The sequence below is a fragment of the Hyperolius riggenbachi genome, chromosome 9, assembly GCF_040937935.1.
Source record: "Hyperolius riggenbachi isolate aHypRig1 chromosome 9, aHypRig1.pri, whole genome shotgun sequence".
Classification (NCBI taxonomy): domain Eukaryota; kingdom Metazoa; phylum Chordata; class Amphibia; order Anura; family Hyperoliidae; genus Hyperolius; species Hyperolius riggenbachi.
In genome coordinates this window covers 272,798,047-272,821,807 of record NC_090654.1, presented here as the reverse complement: position 1 = coordinate 272,821,807, position 23,761 = coordinate 272,798,047, and the positions used below count along the sequence as shown (strand labels likewise).

Sequence of the window (23,761 nt, the reverse complement as noted above, 5' to 3'; positions counted from 1 at the left end):
GGAATGCCTAGTGCACTCCCAAGGAATTACTCTAAGATAATCTTAACAAACGATTAGCAAAGGTAAATCAGCAGGAACAAACCATCATGACCAGCAAGGAATTCTGGGAAGAAATGGTTTTTATACTGCAAGCCATCAGAGGAAGCAGCTAAGCAATTTGCATGACAAGTGGATGCAAATTCCTCCCCAGAACTGCAACTCTGCAGCTTGCAGAGTGGAGACAGGTCTCTTTTCCAGGGACCTGCCGCACTCAGATTTACAAAATGGGACAAACAGCTGTCTGCCTGTGCAGACAGCAGAGTCGATCATTACAACTACAAAGGTATTCTAAACAGAAGATGAAAAATTGTCTACTAGTAGAAAACTCAGGATAAAAAGTTAATTGCATACGGGCCAGAGCGTAGAATCTTCCTTAATGCTGGGCATACACAGCGCGATTATTCCTTATCAATTGAGCCGCTGATGGCTCGATTGATAATTTCCGACGGGTCTGATGACTCCGCTCGATCCCCGCGGGCGGACAATAGCGGGGAATAGAGCGGAAGATAAGGAGCGCCCGCGGGGACGAGTAGGAATCGATCCGGATGGCGGCGGGGACGAGGCGGGAGTCGATCCAGCGGCTAATCGAGCCGCCAGGTCGACTCATGTATGCCCAGCATAAGGCCTGTACCCACTATGCAGTTTTTTGGCAACCAGTGATTTTTTTGAGCGACGATTGTTTCCGCGACCTCTTGACATGCATACAGGTACGCAATCACGCAAACGATGTTTGGTGATGCTCAGCGATAGCAACTGTCACTACAGATCTTTAGGATCACTATGGCTGAATCCCCGATGAAGGCTATTTAGCTGGAAGCCTGCTTACTCTTATTCTTTTAGGTTAGCCAATAAATAGCATCATCCTGATTCAAAACTCCCGACGACTCCCACCATGATTGTTTGACCTCTTGATCACACCCGTTGTGTGTCGTTGCGTGTTCCCACGCTTATGATCGCAGAACTTCGTTCATCGGGAGTCATAGCTGTGAGGTTTCCCAATCCGTTATTAGGTGACTATTTAGCTTAAAGGAATCAGTCAAAATTTAAAAAAAATGAGGTACCAGTACAGTTCACTAGGATACTTCTGTTACGTTTTCTTCATGTAACACTTAAAATCAGGAATAAAGAATTGGTATCACAAACCATTAGCCTGAATGTGTATTGGGGAGAGACTGGTGTCTGGCATTTTCCTGTCTGGCTAGTTCATGTCTACTAGGTAAGGAATCCTTTAGAAGGCAATGCATGAAGTATTTTAATTGTTTTATAATTCCATTAGCTGGACTGTTTGTATGTGTGTGCAGAGAGATCTGGCTCTTCAAGACATTCCTGTTTCCTGAATCTTAAGGGAGTTGTCAGTCAAAGTGTAAAAAATTAGGTTTACTCACCTGGGGCTTTCTCCAGCCCCTTGCAGCCGACTGTCCCACGCCGATCGCTCCGCTCTCCACTGCCGTCCCAGGCTCTTTGCACGGTCCGGAGGCCGACCGGGTGGACGGCCTTACTGCGCCTGCGTGAAGCGCTGCTGTCAATTATGGCCACGTGGTCCGCAGCGCGCTGCGCAGTAGTTCAACTTTGACAGTATGATGCAATGTCATATAAGAAAAAAAAAAAAACCTGACAAGACTCTACTCTGTACAGGGCTGTGGAAGATGATGGCACTATACAAATGCTAGTAATAGAAGCTTGTCAGTCTGCCACGGATCCATTGCAGTAAGCAGGCCTCTCTTCTGTGTAGTCTGCGATAATTCCAGGCCATGCAGATGCGTTCCCCCATATAGCCTATAGGGGTAACGCATCTGCCCCAGGCTCCAGCCATACCACTGGAGCTCCTGCTGGCCACATGTTATCCTGCAAAAGTTGGCACCTTCTAATGGTACAATTCTCCCTTTATATTCAATCTTTTAGTGCAATTTTTATGATCAAATTGTATAGAAAACTGTGCCATTTGTGGCACGAATCGATGTGACAGGATTCTTTGGTCAATTGTAAAGGGAAAAATACATCAATTTGAAAGCTGGATTTTATAATCGAATCCAAAATGTAAAAACTTCTTAAAGCTTTCTGTTAACTAAAACAATCGATAATTGACTTCCGATTAGTTTCAATTGTATTAAAAGATCAAATCTGAAGGAAAAAAATTGTACAGTTAATGGGCACCTTAAAGAGACTCTGTAAGGAAAAAAAGTTCCCCTGGGGGGTACTCACTTCGGTAGGGGGAAGCCTCCGGATGCTATCGAGGCTTCCCCGTCCTCCTGTGTCCCACGGCGGTCTTGCTGCTGCCCACGGAACGCACAGCGGACAATTTCTCAGGCTGTGTAATATTTACCTTTCGCAGTTCCTGCGGGGGCGCTGTTGCAGCTCTCCGCTCGGAAATAGCCGATCTCTGTCGGGTCCGCTCTACTACGCAGGTGCAGGAGACTTGCGCCTGCGCAGTAGAGTGGCCTAACAGCGATCGGCTATTTCTACCTATCTCCAAGGTGGAGAGACAATACTGCACCTGCGCTGGAGCCCGGGAGGTAAACATTTACATCCCCGCTGTTCGGGAAGCTTTATCGCTGCCGATGTGGGTCCGAGGAGGACAGGAGAAGCCTTGATAAGATCCAGAGATTACAGATTTTTTTTAAAGCCTTTTTGTTTTTAACTCACATATCCTTTAACAAAAGTTGTTTTGTGTAAAGGTTTCTTTCCAGGGACAGTCCCAATATAGACAAGGGAAGGAAAAGGATTTGATTGCATGTGTGTGCACCCCGGTTTTCCGTCAGCATGCTCTAAGCAGGTACATAGAGTTTCCAGTGCTTCTCACCAAGACCTATGAGCAGGGTGAGACTGCGAATGTGTGACAGGGGTTGTGGCATACCCCATGCTTGCTTCTTACGCCGTACATAAGGTAGGACTGCTGAGCCGTGAGCGAACAGCTGGGAGGACAGGTTTCCTATGACTGAGGCGCCAGGGAGACGAGGCGTCACAGGCAATCGCTCGCCGCCATGTTGCGGTCACGTGTCCGGCCGCCAGGTGAGAGGTGATCCGCACACGCAGCACTGACACACAGCTGACAGCTACTGACTGAAAAAGGCGGGAACTCACCTCACCAACCTACACGCTCTCCAGCCAATCACACAACCGGGCCGAGCAGCAGGCAGCCAGTGACAGATGAGTGGCTGGAGGCGGAGCTATCGTATCCTCCCGGCCTATCAGATCGCTGACTGCTTTGTTGACGTCCCCGATGGCCCCACCCATTCCCTCTGTCAACCTTGAGGTTGTAAGGAAGGGAATCTCTGGGGCGCGCCAGACTCCGCCCAACTATTCCCCGTCAGAACCAATGGGGTGTGAGCGGGCGGTGCAGGTTAGGTAGTGCTGGTTGGCAGAGCGTTAGGTTGCACTGTGCCGTAGTGGTGCGGGGAGGGGGGGCGACACGGGATTCCTGCCACACGCCGGGCGCCGCGGTGTCACACGGCGGGACATGGAGGGGCCCTCCCGGGAAGGCGACCTGCTCACTGTGACCCACGAGCTTCGGACCGGTGAGTGCGGAGGAGACTCGACTGTACCCCTCCTATTCCTGTACCCCCAAGTCACCCACCCCCACCTTAGCCCCTCCCCCTTTACCGACCCCCGTTATGCCCCTCCCCTTTGGTAACCCCCAAGTGTGCCCCTCCCACTTCAGTAACCCCCAATAGTGCTCTCATGGTGTTTATTCCTCCTTTTCCCCGCCCTAATCCTGCACCCCCCAATATTGGTCCCTTCTCCCCCTTTTATCTCAACTCTGCCCCTCCCCCTCCTGTGTCCCCCAACTGACTCCTCCTCCAACTTCCACTATCTGTGCCTCTTTTCCTGGACTACCCTAATTGTGCCCCACCAACTGTCCTCCCTCCTCCTTTAATGCCCACTGTGACCCCCCACTGTGTTCCTCCTGTAACTCCCACTATTTCTCTCCCTTCTGGACCATTTCTGCCACCTCCAGGTACCCCAACCCCCGACCTGTGAAGCCCCAAACTTTCTACTCTCTCTGGCACCCAATTGTATCCTCCCTCTCTATAATCCATACCTGAGTCCTCTCTTATTAACCTCATACCTGCACCCTTTCTATATCTGTATCCCTCACCTGCACCCTTTCTCTATCTGTATCCCTCACCTGCACCCTTTCTCTATCTGTATCCCTCACCTGCACCCTTTCTCTTTCTGTACCCCACACCTGCATCCTTTCTGTACCCTGCACCTGCGCCTTTTCTCTATCTGTACCCTGCACCTGCGCCTTTTCTCTATCTGTACCCTGCACCTGCGCCTTTTCTCTATCTGTACCCTGCACCTGCGCCTTTTCTCTATCTGTACCCTGCACCTGCGCCTTTTCTCTATCTGTACCCTGCACCTGCGCCTTTTCTCTATCTGTACCCTGCACCTGCGCCTTTTCTCTATCTGTACCCTGCACCTGCGCCTTTTCTCTATCTGTACCCTGCACCTGCGCCTTTTCTCTATCTGTACCCTGCACCTGCGCCTTTTCTCTATCTGTACCCTGCACCTTTTCTCTTTCTGTACTCCACACCTGCACCCTTTCTCTTATTAACCTTACACCTGCACCCTTTCTCTATCTGTATCCCTCACCTGCACCCTTTCTCTTTCTGTACCCCACACCTGCGCCCTTTCTCTTTCTGTACCCCACACCTGCGCCCTTTCTCTTTCTGTACCTCGCACCTGCGCCCTTTCTCTTTCTGTACCTCGCACCTGCGCCCTTTCTCTTTCTGTACCTCGCACCTGCGCCCTTTCTCTTTCTGTACCTCGCACCTGCGCCCTTTCTCTTTCTGTACCTCGCACCTGCGCCCTTTCTCTTTCTGTACCCCGCACCTGCGCCCTTTCTCTTTCTGTACCCCACACCTGCGTCCTTTCTCTTTCTGTACTCCACACCTGCGTCCTTTCTCTTTCTGTACCCCGCACCTGCGCCCTTTCTCTTTCTGTACCCCACACCTGCGTCCTTTCTCTTTCTGTACCTTACGCCTGCGTCCTTTCTCTTTCTGTACCCCGCAACTGCGCCCTTTCTCTTTCTGTACCCCACACCTGCGTCCTTTCTCTTTCTGTACCTCGCACCTGCGCCCTTTCTCTTTCTGTACCTTACGCCTGCGTCCTTTCTCTTTCTGTACCCCGCAACTGCGCCCTTTCTCTTTCTGTACCCCACACCTGCGCCCTTTCTCTTTCTGTACCCCACACCTGCGTCCTTTCTCTTTCTGTACCCCGCACCTGCGCCCTTTCTCTTTCTGTACTCCACACCTGCGTCCTTTCTCTTTCTGTACCCCACACCTGCGTCCTTTCTCTTTCTGTACCCCACACCTGCGTCCTTTCTCTTTCTGTACCCCGCACCTGCGCCCTTTCTCTTTCTGTACCCCACACCTTCATCCCTTTCTCTTTCTGTACCCCACACCTGTGCCCTTTCTCTTTTGGTGCTACTTGAGGGGTTCCAGCATGAAACCTCAAAGGGAATTTCCACTAACATGATTGGATGAACAGCACATGAACTTTCAGGATTTGGATAGGCTCTGCTAAACTACACCCACACTTTTTGACCAATTAACAAAGCTGTTTGTGCTGTAGATCTATTGGGTTTCCTTCTGACTCCACTCAAGTAGACTAATGCTTTTTCTTCCTTTACTCCACACCTGTGCCGTTCCCTCCCCTATACCCCACAATGGCTCTTTTGTATAGTCCCGCTGTAATGCCCTTCCTTCTATACTATAATTGCACCACTAACCATGCCTCCTCCATTCTCTCTCTCCATTTGTACAGCTCACTTAGCTGATCTATCTTCTGTGCCCCCTCGGCAATGCCTTGTTATTTTTTTCCTGATTCTCCACTCACTTATTTTTGTATCTTCGTCCCCCCCCCCACTCCCTCTTATCTTGTTTCTCTCTCTCTCTGTGTCCTTCCCCCTGTTGTACCCACCACTGTGTCTGTACCCTCTCTGTAACATTGTGCAGGATCTGGGGTGTCTACTGTGGCTTTGTATAGTATTGCAGGTGCTTGCCCCTGGATTGTGGTTATAAAATGGCAAGCTATGCACAGTACATTTGACACTCGGTAATACCCAATACATTGTGCCACTGGTGTTGGCAGCGTCTTTTGCACACTGCTGTTGTCTTCCTGCATCTTGAGCACCCTCTCTGCATGCTGGGTGAAGTACTGGTAATATCTCCTCTCCGTGCCGTGTCTGCAGACACATCCGTGGTCTGTGCAGTTTGTGCAAAGTGCTTGTCGTTTCCCACTGATAATACAGTTATCTCTGTGTTGTGCTGTGCTGAGTTGTTTAACATATTCACTAGACAGAAGGTAGAGCGCAAATAGAGGAACACTGCCAAAAACTTGACATGTCACACATGTGAGCGCAGGGTGGCAGGGAAGACCCCAGATTATCAACTCTGAGACTTAAAGGGAAATTTGTTAGACAAGTAAAAACATGCAGTGAACTAAGCATTATGCTTTTAGGAGTTAATAAAATGATCTTTTCATTTCAGTCTGTAGGCAGCTGAAAATTCCCAAATATAGGAACTTTGATCAAGGATTGTACTTCATCCGAATCAGTAGCTGATAACTCCTTTCCCACCAGAATTCTTTACCTTTCCTCAAATAGACCATCAGGGTAGTCTGTATGTGGCTGATATCGTGGTGAAACTCCTCCCACTGTGTGGTGTCATGACCATAGTCCTGACAGTTTGCTGTCTGTGGACCTCATTGCATTGTGGGAAGTAACAGTTTTTTTCCAATTGCCAAGTAAGCAGTATCTCCATCTATGCATAGAACTCTCAGTAACGAACATTCCGTACAGATCACCTGGCAGAACTACGGATGTCACCACTAGTGATAAATTTCAGAAAGTAAATCAGAGAGAGGAAAGATTATACGATAGGCAAACACTGACTAAATAATCTATATTTTGTAAAAAACAAGCAATTTTATTCATTGTTATTTTCACTACAGTTCCTCTTTAAAGTCCAATCTACCTGCCTTTCAGGTAACGCAACAACCACTGAAAAAGTAGCCTTATTGTTTTTCACCCAATGTTCTAAAACGATCAATTCCTTTCTGAAAGAAATCAAATCGGCACATCATTTTTTAAATAGCATTGCTGCTGGGAATCAGTTTAAAACGGATTACACTGCACTTTGCGATAGATGGAATCTGGTTGCTATGGGCGATATCTGCATGTATTGCCCTCCGCCTAGTGACCTATGGCTGTAGTGAGTACTGGAGGGTTGCGTTTGTATAGTACTGCATACTGAGCAGCTTGTAGTATCATATAGCGATAGATGGAATCTGAGCGGTTGCTATGGGCGATATCTGCATGTGTTCTCCTCCACCTAGTGACGTATGGCTGCAGTGAGTACTGGAGGATGGCGCTTGCGTAGTACTGCATACTGAGCTGTAGTATTCCGTAGTGATAGATGGCACCTGAACGGTTGCTATGGGCAGTACCTGCATGTTTTGCCCTCCACCCTAGTGACGTATGGCTGCAGTGAGTACTGGAGCATCGCGCTTGCGTAGTACTGCATACTGTGAGCAGTTGCTATGGGCGATACCTGCATGTCCTACCCTCCACCCTAGTGATCTATGGCTGTTGTGAGTACTGGAGGGTTATGCTTGCGTAGTACTGCATACTGAGCGGCTTGTAGTATTCTGTAGGTTGCTATGGGTTATACCTGCATGTCCGGCCCTCCACCCTAGTGATCTATGGCTGTAGTGAGTACTGGAGGATTGCCCTTGCATAGAACTGCATACTGAGCGGATTGTAGCATCCTATAGCAATAGATGGGATCTGTTCTGTTGCTATGGGTGATACCTGCTAGTGACGTATGGCTGCAGTGAGTACTGGAGGATCGCGCTTGCATAGTACTGCTGAGAGGCTTGTAGTATTCTATAGCGATAGATGGAATCTGAGCGGTTGCTATGGGAGATACCTGCATGTTTTGCCCTCCACCCTAGTGACATATGGATGTTGTGAGTACTGGAGGGTCTGAGCGGTTGGTATGGGCGATACCTGTATGTCCTACCCTCCACCCTAGTGACGTATGGCTGTAGTGAGTACTGGAGGATGGCGCTTGCGTAGTACTGCATACCCAGCGGCTTGTAATATTCTATAGCGATGGATGGAATCTGAGCAGTTGCTATGGGCGATACATGCATGTTCTGCCCTCCTCTCTATTAACGTATGGCTGTAGTGAGTACTGGAGGGTCTGAGCAGTTACTATGGGCGATACCTGCATGTTCTGTCCTCCACCCTAGTGACGAATGGCTGTAGTGAGTACTGGAGGATGGCGCTTGCGTAGTACTGTATACTGAGTGGCTTGTAGTATCCTATAGGGATAGCTGGAATCTGAGCGGTTGCTATGGGCGATACCTGCTAGTGACGTATGGCTGTAGTGAGTACTGGAGTATCGCGCTTGCGTAGTACTGTATACTGAGTGGCTTGTAGTATCCTATAGGAATAGCTGAAATCTGAGCGGTTGCTATGGGCGATACCTGCTAGTGACGTATGGCTGTAGTGAGTACTGGAGGATCACGTTTGTGTAGTACTGTATACTGAGCGGCTTGTAGTATCCTATAGGGATAGCTGGAATCTGAGCGGTTGCTATGGGAGATACCTGCTAGTGACGTATGGCTGTAGTGAGTACTGTAGGATCGCGCTTGCGTAGTACTGTATACTGAGTGGCTTGTAGTATCCTATAGGGATAGCTGAAATCTGAGCGGTTGCTATGGGCGATACCTGCTAGTGACGTATGGCTGTAGTGAGTACTGGAGGATCACGTTTGTGTAGTACTGTATACTGAGTGGCTTGTAGTATCCTATAGGGATAGCTGGAATCTGAGCGGTTGCTATGGGAGATACCTGCTAGTGACGTATGGCTGTAGTGAGTACTGTAGGATCGCGCTTGCGTAGTACTGAATACTGAGTGGCTTGTAGTATCCTATAGGGATAGCTGAAATCTGAGCGGTTGCTATGGGCGATACCTGCTAGTGACGTATGGCTGTAGTGAGTACTGGAGGATCACGTTTGTGTAGTACTGTATACTGAGTGGCTTGTAGTATCCTATAGGGATAGCTGAAATCTGAGCGGTTGCTATGGGCGATACCTGCTAGTGACGTATGGCTGTAGTGAGTACTGGAGGATCACGTTTGTGTAGTACTGTATACTGAGCGGCTTGTAGTATCCTATAGGGATAGCTGGAATCTGAGCGGTTTCTATGGGAGATACCTGCTAGTGACGTATGGCTGTAGTGAGTACTGTAGGATCGCGCTTGCGTAGTACTGTATACTGAGTGGCTTGTAGTATCCTATAGGGATAGCTGAAATCTGAGCGGTTGCTATGGGCGATACCTGCTAGTGACGTATGGCTGTAGTGAGTACTGTAGGATCGCGCTTGCGTAGTACTGTATACTGAGTGGCTTGTAGTATCCTATAGGGATAGCTGAAATCTGAGCGGTTGCTATGGGCGATACCTGCTAGTGACGTATGGCTGTAGTGAGTACTGGAGGATCACGTTTGTGTAGTACTGTATACTGAGTGGCTTGTAGTATCCTATAGGGATAGCTGAAATCTGAGCGGTTGCTATGGGCGATACCTGCTAGTGACGTATGGCTGTAGTGAGTACTGTAGGATCGCGCTTGCGTAGTACTGTATACTGAGCGGCTTGTAGTATCCTATAGGGATAGCTGGAATCTGAGCGGTTGCTATGGGAGATACCTGCTAGTGACGTATGGCTGTAGTGAGTACTGTAGGATCGCGCTTGCGTAGTACTGCATACGGAGTGGCATGTAGTATCCTATAGGGATAGCTGGAATCTGAGCGGTTGCTATCGGTGATACCTGCATGTTTTGCCCCCCTCCCAAGTAGCGTATGGCCATAGTGAGTACTGGAGTATTGCGCTTGTGTAGTACTGCAAATGGAGTGGCTTGTAGTATTCTATGTATCGCCTGCAGCCTGAAATCTTTTAGGATCTGATCTTATGTGGCTGGTGACATTGATTGATGGCTCCTGTTTTTGGCGTTGCCTCTGGTTAGGATTCTTTATATACGTACGAGCGTCGGATTCTTTAGTACTGCGTCCTCATGGCGGCTGGCAATATTTGTGCTTACGATTTGAATCTGTGATATTTCGGTATGTGGTGTATGAGGAATGCTGATTTGCTGATGTGGGTTCTGCCTCATATTTTGTTTTTTTACATTTAAACCTACCAGGACAGGTCTCTTGCTGGCTAGAATGCAGATTCCCTGGCTAGAATGCTTTCTAGTACAGTCCCCTGGAACAAGTACACTTTCCTGTAGTTTTCCTCATTCTAATTCCAGGGAATGGGCTTAGCACATGTCATAGACATGGTAAAAGGGACTGTGGCATAGGGCACTCACCTTGCATAACAACAGGTTCCAGTATTGGTCAAGACACTGTCTGCATGGAGTCTGTGTAGTTTCTTGTATTTATTGTGCTCCAATTCCCATTTATCTTGCTTAAAGGAGAACTGTAGTGAGAGGTATATGGAGGCTGCCATATTTATTTCCATTTAAGCAATACCAGTTACTTGTCTATCCTGCTGATCCTCTGCCTCTAATACTTTCAGCCATAGGCCCTGAACAAGCATGCAGCAGATCAGGTGTTTGTGACAATTTTGACAGATCTGACAAGATTAGCTGCATGCTTGTTTCTGGTGTGATTCAAACACTACTTCAAACAAATAGATCAGCAGGGCTGCCAGGCAACTGGTATTGCTTAAAAGGAAATAAAAATGACAGCCTCCATATAACTCTCACTACAGCTCTCCTTTAACCCTCCTGGGAGCAAATCCGTTTTTTTTTCTTTTCTTTTTTTCTTTTTCATGTAGCGAGACAAAGTCTCGCTACATGATAGCCGCTGCTCAGCGGCATCCCCCCAGCCCCTCCGATCGCCTCCAGCGGGATCTCCTGGAGGGCTTCCCCCGTCGCCATCGGCGTCGTGACGTCAAAGGGGACTCCGATCCACCCCACAGCGCTGCCAGGCACTGATTGGCCAGGTAGTGCACGGGGTCTGGGGGGGGGGGGGCGGCCGCAGCGCGACGAATAGCGGCGGCGTTCGCATTGCACACGCAGCTAGCAAAGTGCTAGCTGCGTGTAGTAAAAAAAAATTATGCAAATCGGCCCGGCGGGGCCTGAGCGGTGCCTTCCGGCGGCATAGCCCGTGCTCAGCACGGGCTTACCGCCAGGGAGGTTAGTGCCAAAAAGTGGCCTTTATTCCAGGGCTTTGGAGTCTGAGAATTTTTGGGGTACCTGGAGTCAGAGGTTTCATTAACTGAGGAGTTTGAGTTGGATGATTTTTGTACCCACTCCATAGCTATGCAAGGGTTGTGCAGTAGGAGTCGGAGTTGAGGAATCGGAGCAATTTTGGATACCTGGAGTTGGAGTCATTGGTTTCATAAACTGAGGGGTCTGAGTTGGAAAATTTTTGTATCAACTCCACAGCCCTGCTTTATTCTTAGTTGCTGGCAGGTTCAATCAAATTGATCAGCTGGAAATAGCCAAGTATGGCTGCATTTGGATTGTAACAGGGATGTAAAGGTTCATATACACATACAGGGCACATCTCCCAGCCATGATCAGGATCTGATCCCTCAGGTTTCAGGGCTGAGCTTGTACAGATGTGTCACTAGCCTGCTGGCTACCCACATGTTCTGTTGCTATGTGGTGGGGACAGGGCCGACTGTGGCACGAGAGTGGCGTCACATGGGGGGCAGGGTAAGTGGGGAGAACTATGGTCTTGGCTGAAGGGATCCGATAGAAGAAGGATGTCTCTGCATCCTGTAGAGGCTCCCCATGTCCTCCTTGCCCCTGCCACTGCTCACCAGGACCCTTTGGAAGGTCCGGTTTATGATCCTCTTCATGCACAAGCGTGACTGTACTGCACTCGTGCAGTAGCATGATTTACTGCGCAGATGCGTCCATACTCGCACAGTGCAGCTCTATTCGTGTATGAAGAGGAGCGGTGCCCAAATCTTCAATCCGACATGCTCTCGTCAAATTTCTGGGGGGGGGGGGGGGGGGGACCAAGTCACAGGCCAACCTCAATGTCTAGTGTAGTGGCCAACTCCCACCCTTTTAAAGTTCCCTGGTGTCTAAAGGCCCTCTTCCTTCCATTATATATTTCACTGGTGTCTAGGGCCTCCCCTATACAGTTCCCTGGTGTCTAGTGGTCCTTCCTTCCTCCCTCTAGAAATGTCCCTGGTGTTTAGTGCTTTCCTTCTCTCTCCTCATATGGCTTCCCTGGTGATGTACGGCTTCACCTCCAATACGGCTTCCCTGTTGGTCTAGAGTGGGCCAAACATAATGCAAAGTGGGGAAACCCCTTGAGGGCCAAATTTGATGGCTCTGCAGGCCAGGTTTGGCCCATGGCCGGGAGTTTGATATGTATGCTCTGCAGGATCCCGAGGCTCTCCTCTTCTTAGGTAATTATTTGATTCTTGATCTGAGGTCTGCCTCAGATATGCTTTAAATTGGGGGGAAGCTCATTATGCTGAGATGACAGGGTAAAATTCACAACTAGTCTCTGTATCAAAGGTGGGGTGTTTAAAGGATACCTTAGCTTAAAATTAAATCCGGTACTGTTTAGCGACCCCACCCCCCACCACCAACTTCCTGGCCGGGGTGGTAGCGGCTGACTGCGCAGATGCTGTCCGTCAGCGCATGTCCTTGTTCGCGCGGTCGGAAGCGCTCTGTGCAGGTGCACTATGCAGTTGTGACGTCACAACTATGTAGTGCGCCCGTGCAGAGCACTACAGCTACTGATTGGGATGAGGTTCAATCCTTGGTTAGGGCTGGTGCACACCGAGCGGCTTTTTGGGCGTTTTCAGATCCGCTTGCGGCTGCGGATCTGCTTGGTCAATGTATCTCAATGGGGTGGTGCACACCAGAGCGGCAGGCGTTTTGCAGAAACGAAAAATGCCTGGGTGAGGCATTTTTTGGATTTCGGATGCGTTTCTGCCTCAATGTTAAGTATAGGAAAAACGCAAACCGCTCTGAAAAACGGCACTTCAGAGCGGTTTTGCAGGCGTTTTTGTTACAGAAGCTGTTCAGTAACAGCTTTACTGTAACAATATATGAAATCTACTATACTGAAAACCGCAGCAGCAATCCGCAAAACGCTAGCAAAACGCCTCATAAAAATAAAAAAAAGCGTTTAAGAATCTGCTAGCGTTTTGCGGATCTGCTAGCGGGTTTTGGTGTGTACCAGCCCTTAATGCTCTTTTTTAAGTACTGTTCTTCTGAACCGTGCCTCAGGATGAAGAATGGGTTTGCTCCTTTGTATTTTAGAGCGATCCAGCATTAGTGATTGTGGCACTCTTGACAGCTGAACTTAAATTGGCTCCGTTAAATCAACATGCCCCTTTTCACTCTATGTGGATACAGGTTTATTGGGAAAGTTTATAGAGGTCTCCGGGGATGTCATCCGAGCAGTTCCAAAGACATGCATAATTCATTTCTGCCTAAGAACGTAATGCATATAACCTCTATATTAATACTTTCTTTCCTCTCAATTCACTTTAATATTTTTATCTTCCTCGTTGGTACTTAGAGTCGTGTCTCATCTGTGATCCGATCGATTATTTTACCATCGTAATCGTTGAAATAAAGCAATCCTGTTATTACAACAGGAATGCCATGTGAATTTGTTCAGCTTCATTCATCTTTTGCAGATGAGTTTGTGGTCCTGAGAGTTAAAGCAGGTTACTACGGCACCGAAGCTGGGCGCCTTCATGGCAGCAATGCTATGATGTGCACCCCACGCAGGAGTACAGTATATACTAGAGTATAGGTCTAGAAATTTAGGTCTGATTCACTTCATAAAAGTATAGGGGTGGACTTATACACGAGTCACAGGCAACACTGAGCACACTGAGTAGCGTTTGTACTAATAGTGACATTCCCATTTGCAGCAATGTACCCTGTGGTAAGTGACACTTTGAGAAAATGAAATGCCAAGAAAACACCAGTCTGAAAGTCCAGGCCACAACAATTTGCAAGAAAAGGGGTGGTGGGGAGGATACTGGGCTGCATAAAAGGGAGTGAATAATTGCAGCACTTGGGGGGCCTGGAGAAGGCACTGGCTGAACTTAAGGGACAGGAGGGGTTAATGACTGAAATACTGTAGTCAGTGTAGTCATTGACCACTTCTGAGCCCTAAGTGCAGCCATAAATTTTGCCAGGTAGACTTATACTTGAGTCAATAAAAAATCCCACCTTAAGAGGGTTGAATATTGGAGTCAGCTTATACACGAGGTCGCCTTGTATTCGAGTATATACGGTGATTCGGGATCCGGCAATAGTAGCGACATCTCGGAGGGGCAATAGTATTTAAATGCCGCCGGGAGTTTAGCGGCAGCTGGGAGAGACGTCATTCGTCTCGTCCTGAGCCAAGCTCGCCAGCGGCCATACCATATGTACGCCCAGAGAGTTTATTTTAAGTACACCTAAAATGAGAAGGATATGGATGCTGTCATATTTATTTCCTTTTAAAGGAGACCTAAACTGAGAAGGATATGGATTTTTGCTTTTAAAATAATACCAGTTGCCCAACTCTCCTGCTGATCCTGTGTCCCTAATACTTTCAGCCACAGCCCCTCAACAAGCATGCAGATCAGGTGCTCTGACTGAAGTCAGACTGGATAAGCTGCATGCTTGTTTCAGGTGTGTGATTCAGCCACTACTGCAGCCAAAGTGATCAGCTGGACTGCCAGGCAACTGGTATTGTTAAAAAGGAAACATCCATATCCCTCTCAGGTCAGGTTGCCTTTAAACAATAAAGATTGCCTGGCTGTTTTGCAGATCCTCTGCCTCTAGTACTTTTAGCCATAGTCCCTGAACAAGCATGCAGCAGATCAGGTGTCTCTGACGGAAGTCTGACTGGATTAGCCAAAAGCTTGTTTCAGGTGTGTGATTCAGACACTATTGCAGCCAAAGAGCAGGACTGATTGTTTTAAAGGACAACTATAGTGAGTGGAATATGGAGTGCCGGCTGCCATATTTATTTCCTTTTAAATCAATACCAGTTGCCTGGCAGCCCTGTGTAGATCTATTTGGCTGCATTAGTGTCTGAATAACACCAGAAACAATCATGCTGCTAATCTTATCAGATCTGACAATAATTTTAGAAACGCCTGATCTGCTGCATGCTTGTTCAGGGCCCATTGCTAAAAGGATTAGAGGCAGAGGACCAGCAGGGCAGCTAGGCAACTAGTATTGCTTGAAAGGTAATAAATATGGCAGCCTCCACATCCCTCTCATTACAGTTGGCAGCTTGGAGCTTCATCCAGCTCCCTCGGTCCACTCCATGCAATTTTCACTTCCTATCCTATTTTAGCGATTGATCAGATTTATATTCAGATCTAGCATTGATCATTGATCGGATATAGAAGAAAGCTAATGTACACACACATTCTGATGAGATTTCTGATTGGATAACAATGGATAATCAGGGCTGTGGAGGCGGTACAAAAATCAACCCACTCCAACTCCTCAGTTCATAAAACCTCTGACTCAGACTACCCAAAATTGCTCCGACTCTGACTCCTCGACTCCGACTCCACAGCCCTGTGGACACACACACATCAATCAAAGCCAGTATTTCTATTGTTAGCCTTTTCCAGCCTGTCTGATTTTTTTTTTTATTTTTTTTAAAGAGGATCTGTAACCTCAAAAAATCCCCTGGGGGGTACTCACCTCGGGTGGGGGAAGCCTCCGGATCCTAATGAGGCTTCCCACGCCGTCCTCTGTCCCACGGGGGTCTCGCTGCAGCCCTCCGTGCAGCCGTGACGTAATATTTACCTTCCTGGCTCCTGCGCAGGCGCTCTGACGGCTGTCGGCTCCGAACTACACGGAAATACCCGATCGCCGTCGGGTCTGCTCTACTGCGCAGGCGCAAGTTTCCGGCGCCTGCGCAGTAGAGCAGACCCGACTGAGATCGGGTATTTCCGTGTAGTTCGGAGAGGAAAGCAGCCACAGCGCCCCCGCTGGAGCCTGCAAAGGTAAATATTGAAGTCACAGTCAGGTCTGTCGCCGGCTGTTCGGAGGGCTGCAGCGAGACCCCCGTGGGACAGAGGACGGCGTGGGAAGCCTCATTAGGATCCGGAGGCTTCCCCCACCCGAGGTGAGTACCCCCCAGGGGATGTTTTTCATGTTACAGAGTCTCTTTAAGCTCTCAGCAATAGATCGTTCAGTCCGTACCATATGCTTGGCTTCATCAGGGCCTTCCCGATGTTGGGAGAGATTTGCATCATGGTTTACGTTAGCTAAACAAGAAAACTTTAATCATTACATCCAACATTTTCACACAGTTAATCATGAAATTTTGCTCAACCGGCTATAAAAGTACTGTGGCATAGATAGCATACTTCTCCAGTGGTTCAACTCCTTCCTGGCTGGCAGAACACAAAGGGTAGCCTTAGGGCCCTTCCTCTCCAACCCTGTACCACTAAAATACGGTGTACCTCAGGGCGCAATATTATCCCCTTTACTATTCACCATATACATGCTGCCACTTGGAGAAATCCTACAAAAACATGACCTGACATATCATTGCGATGCTGATGACACCCAGCTATAGTTATCATTCAAACATGGCGTCACAGACCCTACTCCACGAATAAACGTGTGCTTAGCTGAGCTTCAGGAGTGGATGAATGATAACTGGCTAATACGAAATGCCTACAAAACTGAGGTCAGCACTTGACAGCCAGCATCACTCAAGGCTCATACACACATCAGACTATAGTCTTTGGAAAATGAAAGATCACAGACCAATCTTACCACCCTTCATGTAGTATGAGAGCCATACCTACACAGTCTTTTCTATGGAGCTGAACTCCCCATCAGATAGAAATCTTTGCAAGATGCTGCACACACAGATGCTGTACAGACAAAAAAGATCAGTATCTGCAAAAGATCTGTTCCTGCCAAAAATCAATTCCTGCAAATTGCAATTATAGTCTATGAGATCTGCAGATCATCATACACACATGATTTAACTGACATTCATCTGCAGATCAAGCAATCATCCGCAGATCTGAAAATCCATCCTGGTGGATCTGATCTGCAGATGAATGTCTGTTAAATAAGGTGTGTATGATGATCTGCAGATCTCATAGACTATAATTGCAATTTGCAAGAATGGATTTTTGGCAGGAACAGATCTTTTGCAGCTACAGATCTTTTGAGTGTGAGCAGCATGTTTGTGTGCAGCATCTTGCAAAGATTTTTTTTCTGATGGGGAGTTCAGCTCCATAGAATAGACTGTGTAGAGTATGGTTCTCATACTACATGAAGGGTGGCAAGATTGGTCTGTGATCTTTCATTTTCCAAAGACTATAGTCTGATGTGTGTATGCACCTTTAGGATAGGGAGCTCAGACCTGAACAACTCAGACTTTGTACAAAGCCTGGGTGTACTGATTGATGGAGAATTAAAGTGTACCTGAGACGAAAATAGTCTCAGGTTTTTTTACTTGCCTGAGGCTTCCTCCAGCCCTCATTAGGCAACTCGTGGTTAGTCGTTTGTGCCCTGGCACGCGTGCACCCCAGTCGTGCTCCTGTAGCCGTCGGACACATGATCAGCTGAGCAGCCAGTGGAAAACATTGAAAGGGAAGGGGTGGAGTTTCACCTTGAAAAAGCACAAACTGATTGGTTAATCATTTTAAGAAATAGCACGGCTTAGAGATTGCACTTGTAGAAATATTTCAGGGCACTGGCTAAAGCTGGTAAATTAACCTCTTACCACAATGTGGATGTACCAGTACGTCCAGATTCTGCCTTACTAACACAAACTGGGCATACCGGTACAGCTCATTCGTGGTGCGATTTGCACGACCGGGATTGGTGGTAAAAAGGAAAAAAAAAAGTGACAGTTTAAAAAACCCCCAACATAAACAGGGACTCATTATGAAGGTATATTACTGCTATTTTAGCAAATAAGGGCTTGTAATTAATAGGATACAAAAATAAAACGTAAATTATACACCTTTATTTCTAAATCATACATTGTCGTCATGCATAGGGGCGTAATTTAAATATTGTAATAACTGGGAGAAATAGACAACTAAAATGTGTCGGTTATGTTTATAGTAGCATTGTTTATTTTAAAATGATAGCAGATGGAATTGGTGAAGTAGTGTGTTTTTTTTTTTTTTTTTTTTTTTTTTAATTCCCTGTTTTTCCCTATAAAATGCATAGAAAATATACCAAGTATCTCCCACAAAAAGCCTGATTCGTGGCAAAATAAAGATATACCGTTAGATAATTTAGGTGTGATAAGCAGTGATAAAGTTATGGCCAAATAAATGGGAGGAGCGCTGACAAGTGAAAATTGCTCTTGGCGGTAAGGGTAAAATGGTCTGTGGGGTGAAATGGTTAAGAAGCACATCTGCGATAGGCAATGAAAGCCGTTTCATTGTGTAATTTCAGTTTTCTGATGAAACCATGTGTGAAGAATACAACAGGAAGTAGAATTTCCCTCCGCTCCTGTTATGAAATTGCTCATCTGTCAAAAATAATTACATGTGTCCTTGATTTATAAATCCCTCCCAAGCCTGACTAACGAGTTTCTCCACGAAAATCAGCCTCCTTTATATCACTGTGAACTTGGACAAGAAATTTAGGATAACAAATAAATAAAAAGCCCAGGAATAGCAATGACTAGAAATAAAGTACGATAAATACCTTTAATCTCAGTCTGAAGTTTACAGCCATGTGACCACCACCTTTTGCAGAACTTCTCCCATGCTGTGCTCTGTGGTCTGCTTGCCTCACAGTGCACAATCTCCAGTAGGAAGGTTAGGGCAGACTTTACTTAAAAAGAGAAACCGTAATCAAAAATTGAACTTTATCACAGTCAGGAGGTGATGCCCTTTTTCCCACAAGAAATCCTTACTTTTTCTCCAGCGGATCATCGGGGGGCTCTGTATGACTGATATTGTGGTGAAACCTCTCCCATAGTGTGATGTCAGGACCATGGTCCTGACAGTTTCCTGTCTGTGAGCCTTGTTGCATTGTGGGAAATAACAGCTGTCATTTCAGCCGCGATCAGCCCCGATAACTAGCTCAGTTGCGTCAGTCCGGGTCTACTGCGCATGTGCAGAAGACCCAGTCTGGGCCCGACTGAGCCAGTTACTGGGCCTGATGGCGGCTGAACTGCTCACCGCGGGAGGACAGCGTGGGACTCGGACGTGTTTATGGGGTGTGAGGAAGCCCCAGGTAAGTATCAAATCTTTACTTTCCGAGGTCTCTGGTACACTTTTTAAAATGAGGGTTTAATGGTATTAGCATTTTACATCCCTTATCAGTGATTGCTGATACTTATATTCAGAGCCTGTTCTTTGTGAGGGTTAGCAGCATAGGTTGGTAGATATCTTTGCTTGATAGGAGTTGTATTTTGTGTATTGTAGATTATTATTGTACTTAAAGGACAACTGAAGTGAGAAGAACAGGAAGGCTGCCATATTTATTTTCTTTTAAACAATACCAGTTGCCTGGCATACCTGCTTGTCTGTTTGGCTGCAGTAGTGTCTGAATTACAACCCTGACACAAGCATGCAGCTAATCTTGTCAGATCTAACAATAATGTCAGAAACCCCTGATCTGCTGCATACTTGTTCAGGGGCTATGGCTAAAAGTATTACAGGCAGAGAATCAGCAGGATAGCCAGGCAACTGGTATTGCTTAAAGGACAACTGAAGTGAGAAAAATATGGAGGCTACCATATTTATTACCTTTTTAAACCATGCCGGTTGCCTGGCAGCCCTGCTGGTCTGTTTAGCTGCAGTAGAGCCTGAATCACAACCCTGACACAAGCATGCAGCTAATCTTGTCAGATCTGACAATAATGTCAGAAACGCCTGATCTTCTGTATGCTTGTTCAGGGGCTATGGATAAAAGTATTACAGGCAGAGAATCAGCAGGATAGCCAGGTAACTGGTGTTGCTTAAAAGGAAATAAATATGTCAGCCTCCATATCCCTCTCTCTTCAGTTGTCCTGCACATCTGAACTGAGATGGATTTGGTGGCTGGCATATTTATTTCCTTTTAAGCAATACCAGTTGCCTGGCTATCCTGCTGATCCCCGGCCTCTAATACTTTTAGTCATAGACCCTAAACAACAATACAGCAGATCAGGCGTTTCTGCCACAGATCTGACGAGATTAGCTGCATGCTTGTTTCTGGTGTTATTCAAATAGATCAGCAGGGCTGCCAGGCAACTGGTATTGTTTAATAGGAAATAAATGGGCAGCCTCCATATTCTTCTGACTTCAGTTGTCCTTTAGCTTGTTTATTTCACTCTGTCCCATATCTGCCGACTGGTTTAGGCAGCAGGTCCTGGCCGTCGTTATGCCTTTGGCATTGAGAAAGCTCCTGGGGTCGTTGTTTATGACTGAGAGCACATTTATGCATCAGCTGCCAATCTTTCCTCTTAAACGTCTTATTGCAAGTCAGCATTTTATGCACCCTTCTGTGTCTCTGCATTTAATGGAAATGAAAACCCCAATTATTATCTCCATGGGGTATGTCTTCCTGTCTGAAAGTATGCTCATGTCTTGCAGACGGTCTGGTCCTTTGGCCGGCCTCCAGCAGCTCAGTAAATGTTATGATCTGGTGAGAACGCATTGAGAGCGAGTCATTTGTGTGTGTATAGCTGTGCAGGTCCTATCTCCCCATCTGTTCTGTCTCTGCTCTCCGGGCAGTCGCATCACAGAGATCTCTGCATTTGCATTACACAGCTCTCTGCGCTCCCACTGCACAGAGCTCTCCGCACACTCGCATTGCACAGCTCTCTGTGCTTCCACTGCACAGAGCTCTCCGCACTGAAACTGTACCGCTTTCTGCGCTCGCACTGCACAGAGCTCTCTGCGCTCCCACTGCACAGCTTTCTGCGCTCCCACTGCACAGCTTTCTGCGCTCCCACTGCACAGCTTTCTGCGCTCCCACTGCACAGCTTTCTGCGCTCCCACTGCACAGCTTTCTGCGCTCCCACTGCACAGCTTTCTGCGCTCCCACTGCACAGCTTTCTGCGCTCCCACTGCACAGCTTTCTGCGCTCCCACTGCACAGCTTTCTGCGCTCCCACTGCACAGCTTTCTGCGCTCCCACTGCACAGCTTTCTGCGCTCCCACTGCACAGCTTTCTGCGCTCCCACTGCACAGCTTTCTGCGCTCCCACTGCACAGAGCTCTCTGCACTCGCATTGTATATCTCTCTGCGCTCCCACTGCACAGCTCTCTGCGCTCCCACTGCACAGCTCTCTGCGCTCCCACTGCACAGCTCTCTGCGCTCCCACTGCACAGCTCTCTGCGCTCCCACTGCACAGCTCTCTGCGCTCCCACTGCACAGCTCTCTGCGCTCCCACTGCACAGCTCTCTGCGCTCCCACTGCACAGCTCTCTGCGCTCCCACTGCACAGCTCTCTGCGCTCCCACTGCACAGCTTTCTGCGCTCCCACTGCACAGAGCTCTCTGCGCTCCCACTGCACAGAGCTCTCTGCACTCGCATTGTATATCTCTCTGCGCTCCCACTGCACAGCTCTCTGCGCTCCCACTGCACAGCTCTCTGCGCTCCCACTGCACAGCTCTCTGCGCTCCCACTGCACAGCTCTCTGCGCTCCCACTGCACAGCTCTCTGCGCTCCCACTGCACAGCTCTCTGCGCTCCCACTGCACAGCTCTCTGCGCTCCCACTGCACAGCTCTCTGCGCTCCCACTGCACAGCTCTCTGCGCTCCCACTGCACAGCTCTCTGCGCTCCCACTGCACAGCTCTCTGCGCTCCCACTGCACAGCTCTCTGCGCTCCCACTGCACAGCTCTCTGCGCTCCCACTGCACAGCTCTCTGCGCTCCCACTGCACAGCTCTCTGCGCTCTCTCTGCGCTCCCACTGCACAGCTCTCTGCGCTCTCTCTGCGCTCCCACTGCACAGCTCTCTGCGCTCTCTCTGCGCTCCCACTGCACAGCTCTCTGCGCTCTCTCTGCGCTCCCACTGCACAGCTCTCTGCGCTCTCTCTGCGCTCCCACTGCACAGCTCTCTGCGCTCTCTCTGCGCTCCCACTGCACAGCTCTCTGCGCTCTCTCTGCGCTCCCACTGCACAGCTCTCTGCGCTCTCTCTGCGCTCCCACTGCACAGCTCTCTGCGCTCTCTCTGCGCTCCCACTGCACAGCTCTCTGCGCTCTCTCTGCGCTCCCACTGCACAGCTCTCTGCGCTCTCTCTGCGCTCCCACTGCACAGCTCTCTGCGCTCTCTCTGCGCTCCCACTGCACAGCTCTCTGCGCTCTCTCTGCGCTCCCACTGCACAGCTCTCTGCGCTCTCTCTGCGCTCCCACTGCACAGCTCTCTGCGCTCTCTCTGCGCTCCCACTGCACAGCTCTCTGCGCTCTCTCTGCGCTCCCACTGCACAGCTCTCTGCGCTCTCTCTGCGCTCCCACTGCACAGCTCTCTGCGCTCTCTCTGCGCTCCCACTGCACAGCTCTCTGCGCTCTCTCTGCGCTCCCACTGCACAGCTCTCTGCGCTCTCTCTGCGCTCCCACTGCACAGCTCTCTGCGCTCTCTCTGCGCTCCCACTGCACAGCTCTCTGCGCTCTCTCTGCGCTCCCACTGCACAGCTCTCTGCGCTCTCTCTGCGCTCCCACTGCACAGCTCTCTGCGCTCTCTCTGCGCTCCCACTGCACAGCTCTCTGCGCTCTCTCTGCGCTCCCACTGCACAGCTCTCTGCGCTCTCTCTGCGCTCCCACTGCACAGCTCTCTGCGCTCTCTCTGCGCTCCCACTGCACAGCTCTCTCTGCGCTCTCTCTGCGCTCCCACTGCACAGCTCTCTCTGCGCTTGCACTGCACAGCTCTCTCTGCGCTTGCACTGCACAGCTCTCTCTGCGCTTGCACTGCACAGAGCTCTCTGCGCTCGCACTGCACAGAGCTCTCTGCGCTCGCACTGCACAGAGCTCTCTGCGCTCGCACTGCACAGAGCTCTCTGCGCTCGCACTGCACAGAGCTCTCTGCGCTCGCACTGCACAGAGCTCTCTGCGCTCGCACTGCACAGAGCTCTCTGCGCTCGCACTGCACAGAGCTTTTTGCACTCACATTGCACAGCGCTCTGCACTCACAGAGCTGTCGCACTCACATTACACATCTCTCTGCGCTTCCACTGCACAGAGCTCTCTGCGCTCCCACTGCACAGCTCTCTGCGCTCCCACTGCACAGCTCTCTGCGCTCCCACTGCACAGCTCTCTGCGCTCCCACTGCACACCTCTCTGCGCTCCCACTGCACACCTCTCTGCGCTCCCACTGCACACCTCTCTGCGCTCCCACTGCACAGCTCTCTGCGCTCCCACTGCACAGCTCTCTGCGCTCCCACTGCAAAGCTCTCTGCGCTCCCAGGGCTTTTTGGCACCTGCCGGGTAGCCATGAGTCTCGGCGTGGCTATAGCAGTAATGCTATAGTCCGCGCCCACACACGGGGTAATTTGGGGATCTGGCGATTGACAAACCCCGAAGTACTTCTCACTCGCGAATTTCTAACGACTCGGAGGAGGAATAGTATTTAACACCTCCCCATCCCATCCACTCCCGAATTGGTGCAGCACCAGAGTGAGCCCTTATTCAGCTCACCCTGTGCCAAAAAAGCCCAGCGCCAAACTGCCACAGTGTGATCGGTGTGATTTGCCGTGGGCAAACACTAAGTAAGTATTTTATAACTGAATATTGTAAAACT

The 23,761-nt window shown here is 48.9% G+C and overlaps 1 protein-coding gene across 1 annotated transcript in view; it reads left to right on the top strand.

The window, feature by feature from the left end:
* Positions 1-3,404: 3,404 nt before the first annotated feature.
* RPS6KA5 (ribosomal protein S6 kinase A5) overlaps positions 3,405-23,761 on the top strand; it is a 128,096-nt gene continuing 107,739 nt past the window's right edge. Inside the window, exon 1 of the mRNA XM_068252255.1 lies at positions 3,405-3,554. Coding sequence (XP_068108356.1) covers positions 3,497-3,554 — 58 coding nt within the window. The 5' untranslated portion in view covers positions 3,405-3,496. The remainder of the gene's footprint in view (positions 3,555-23,761) is intronic.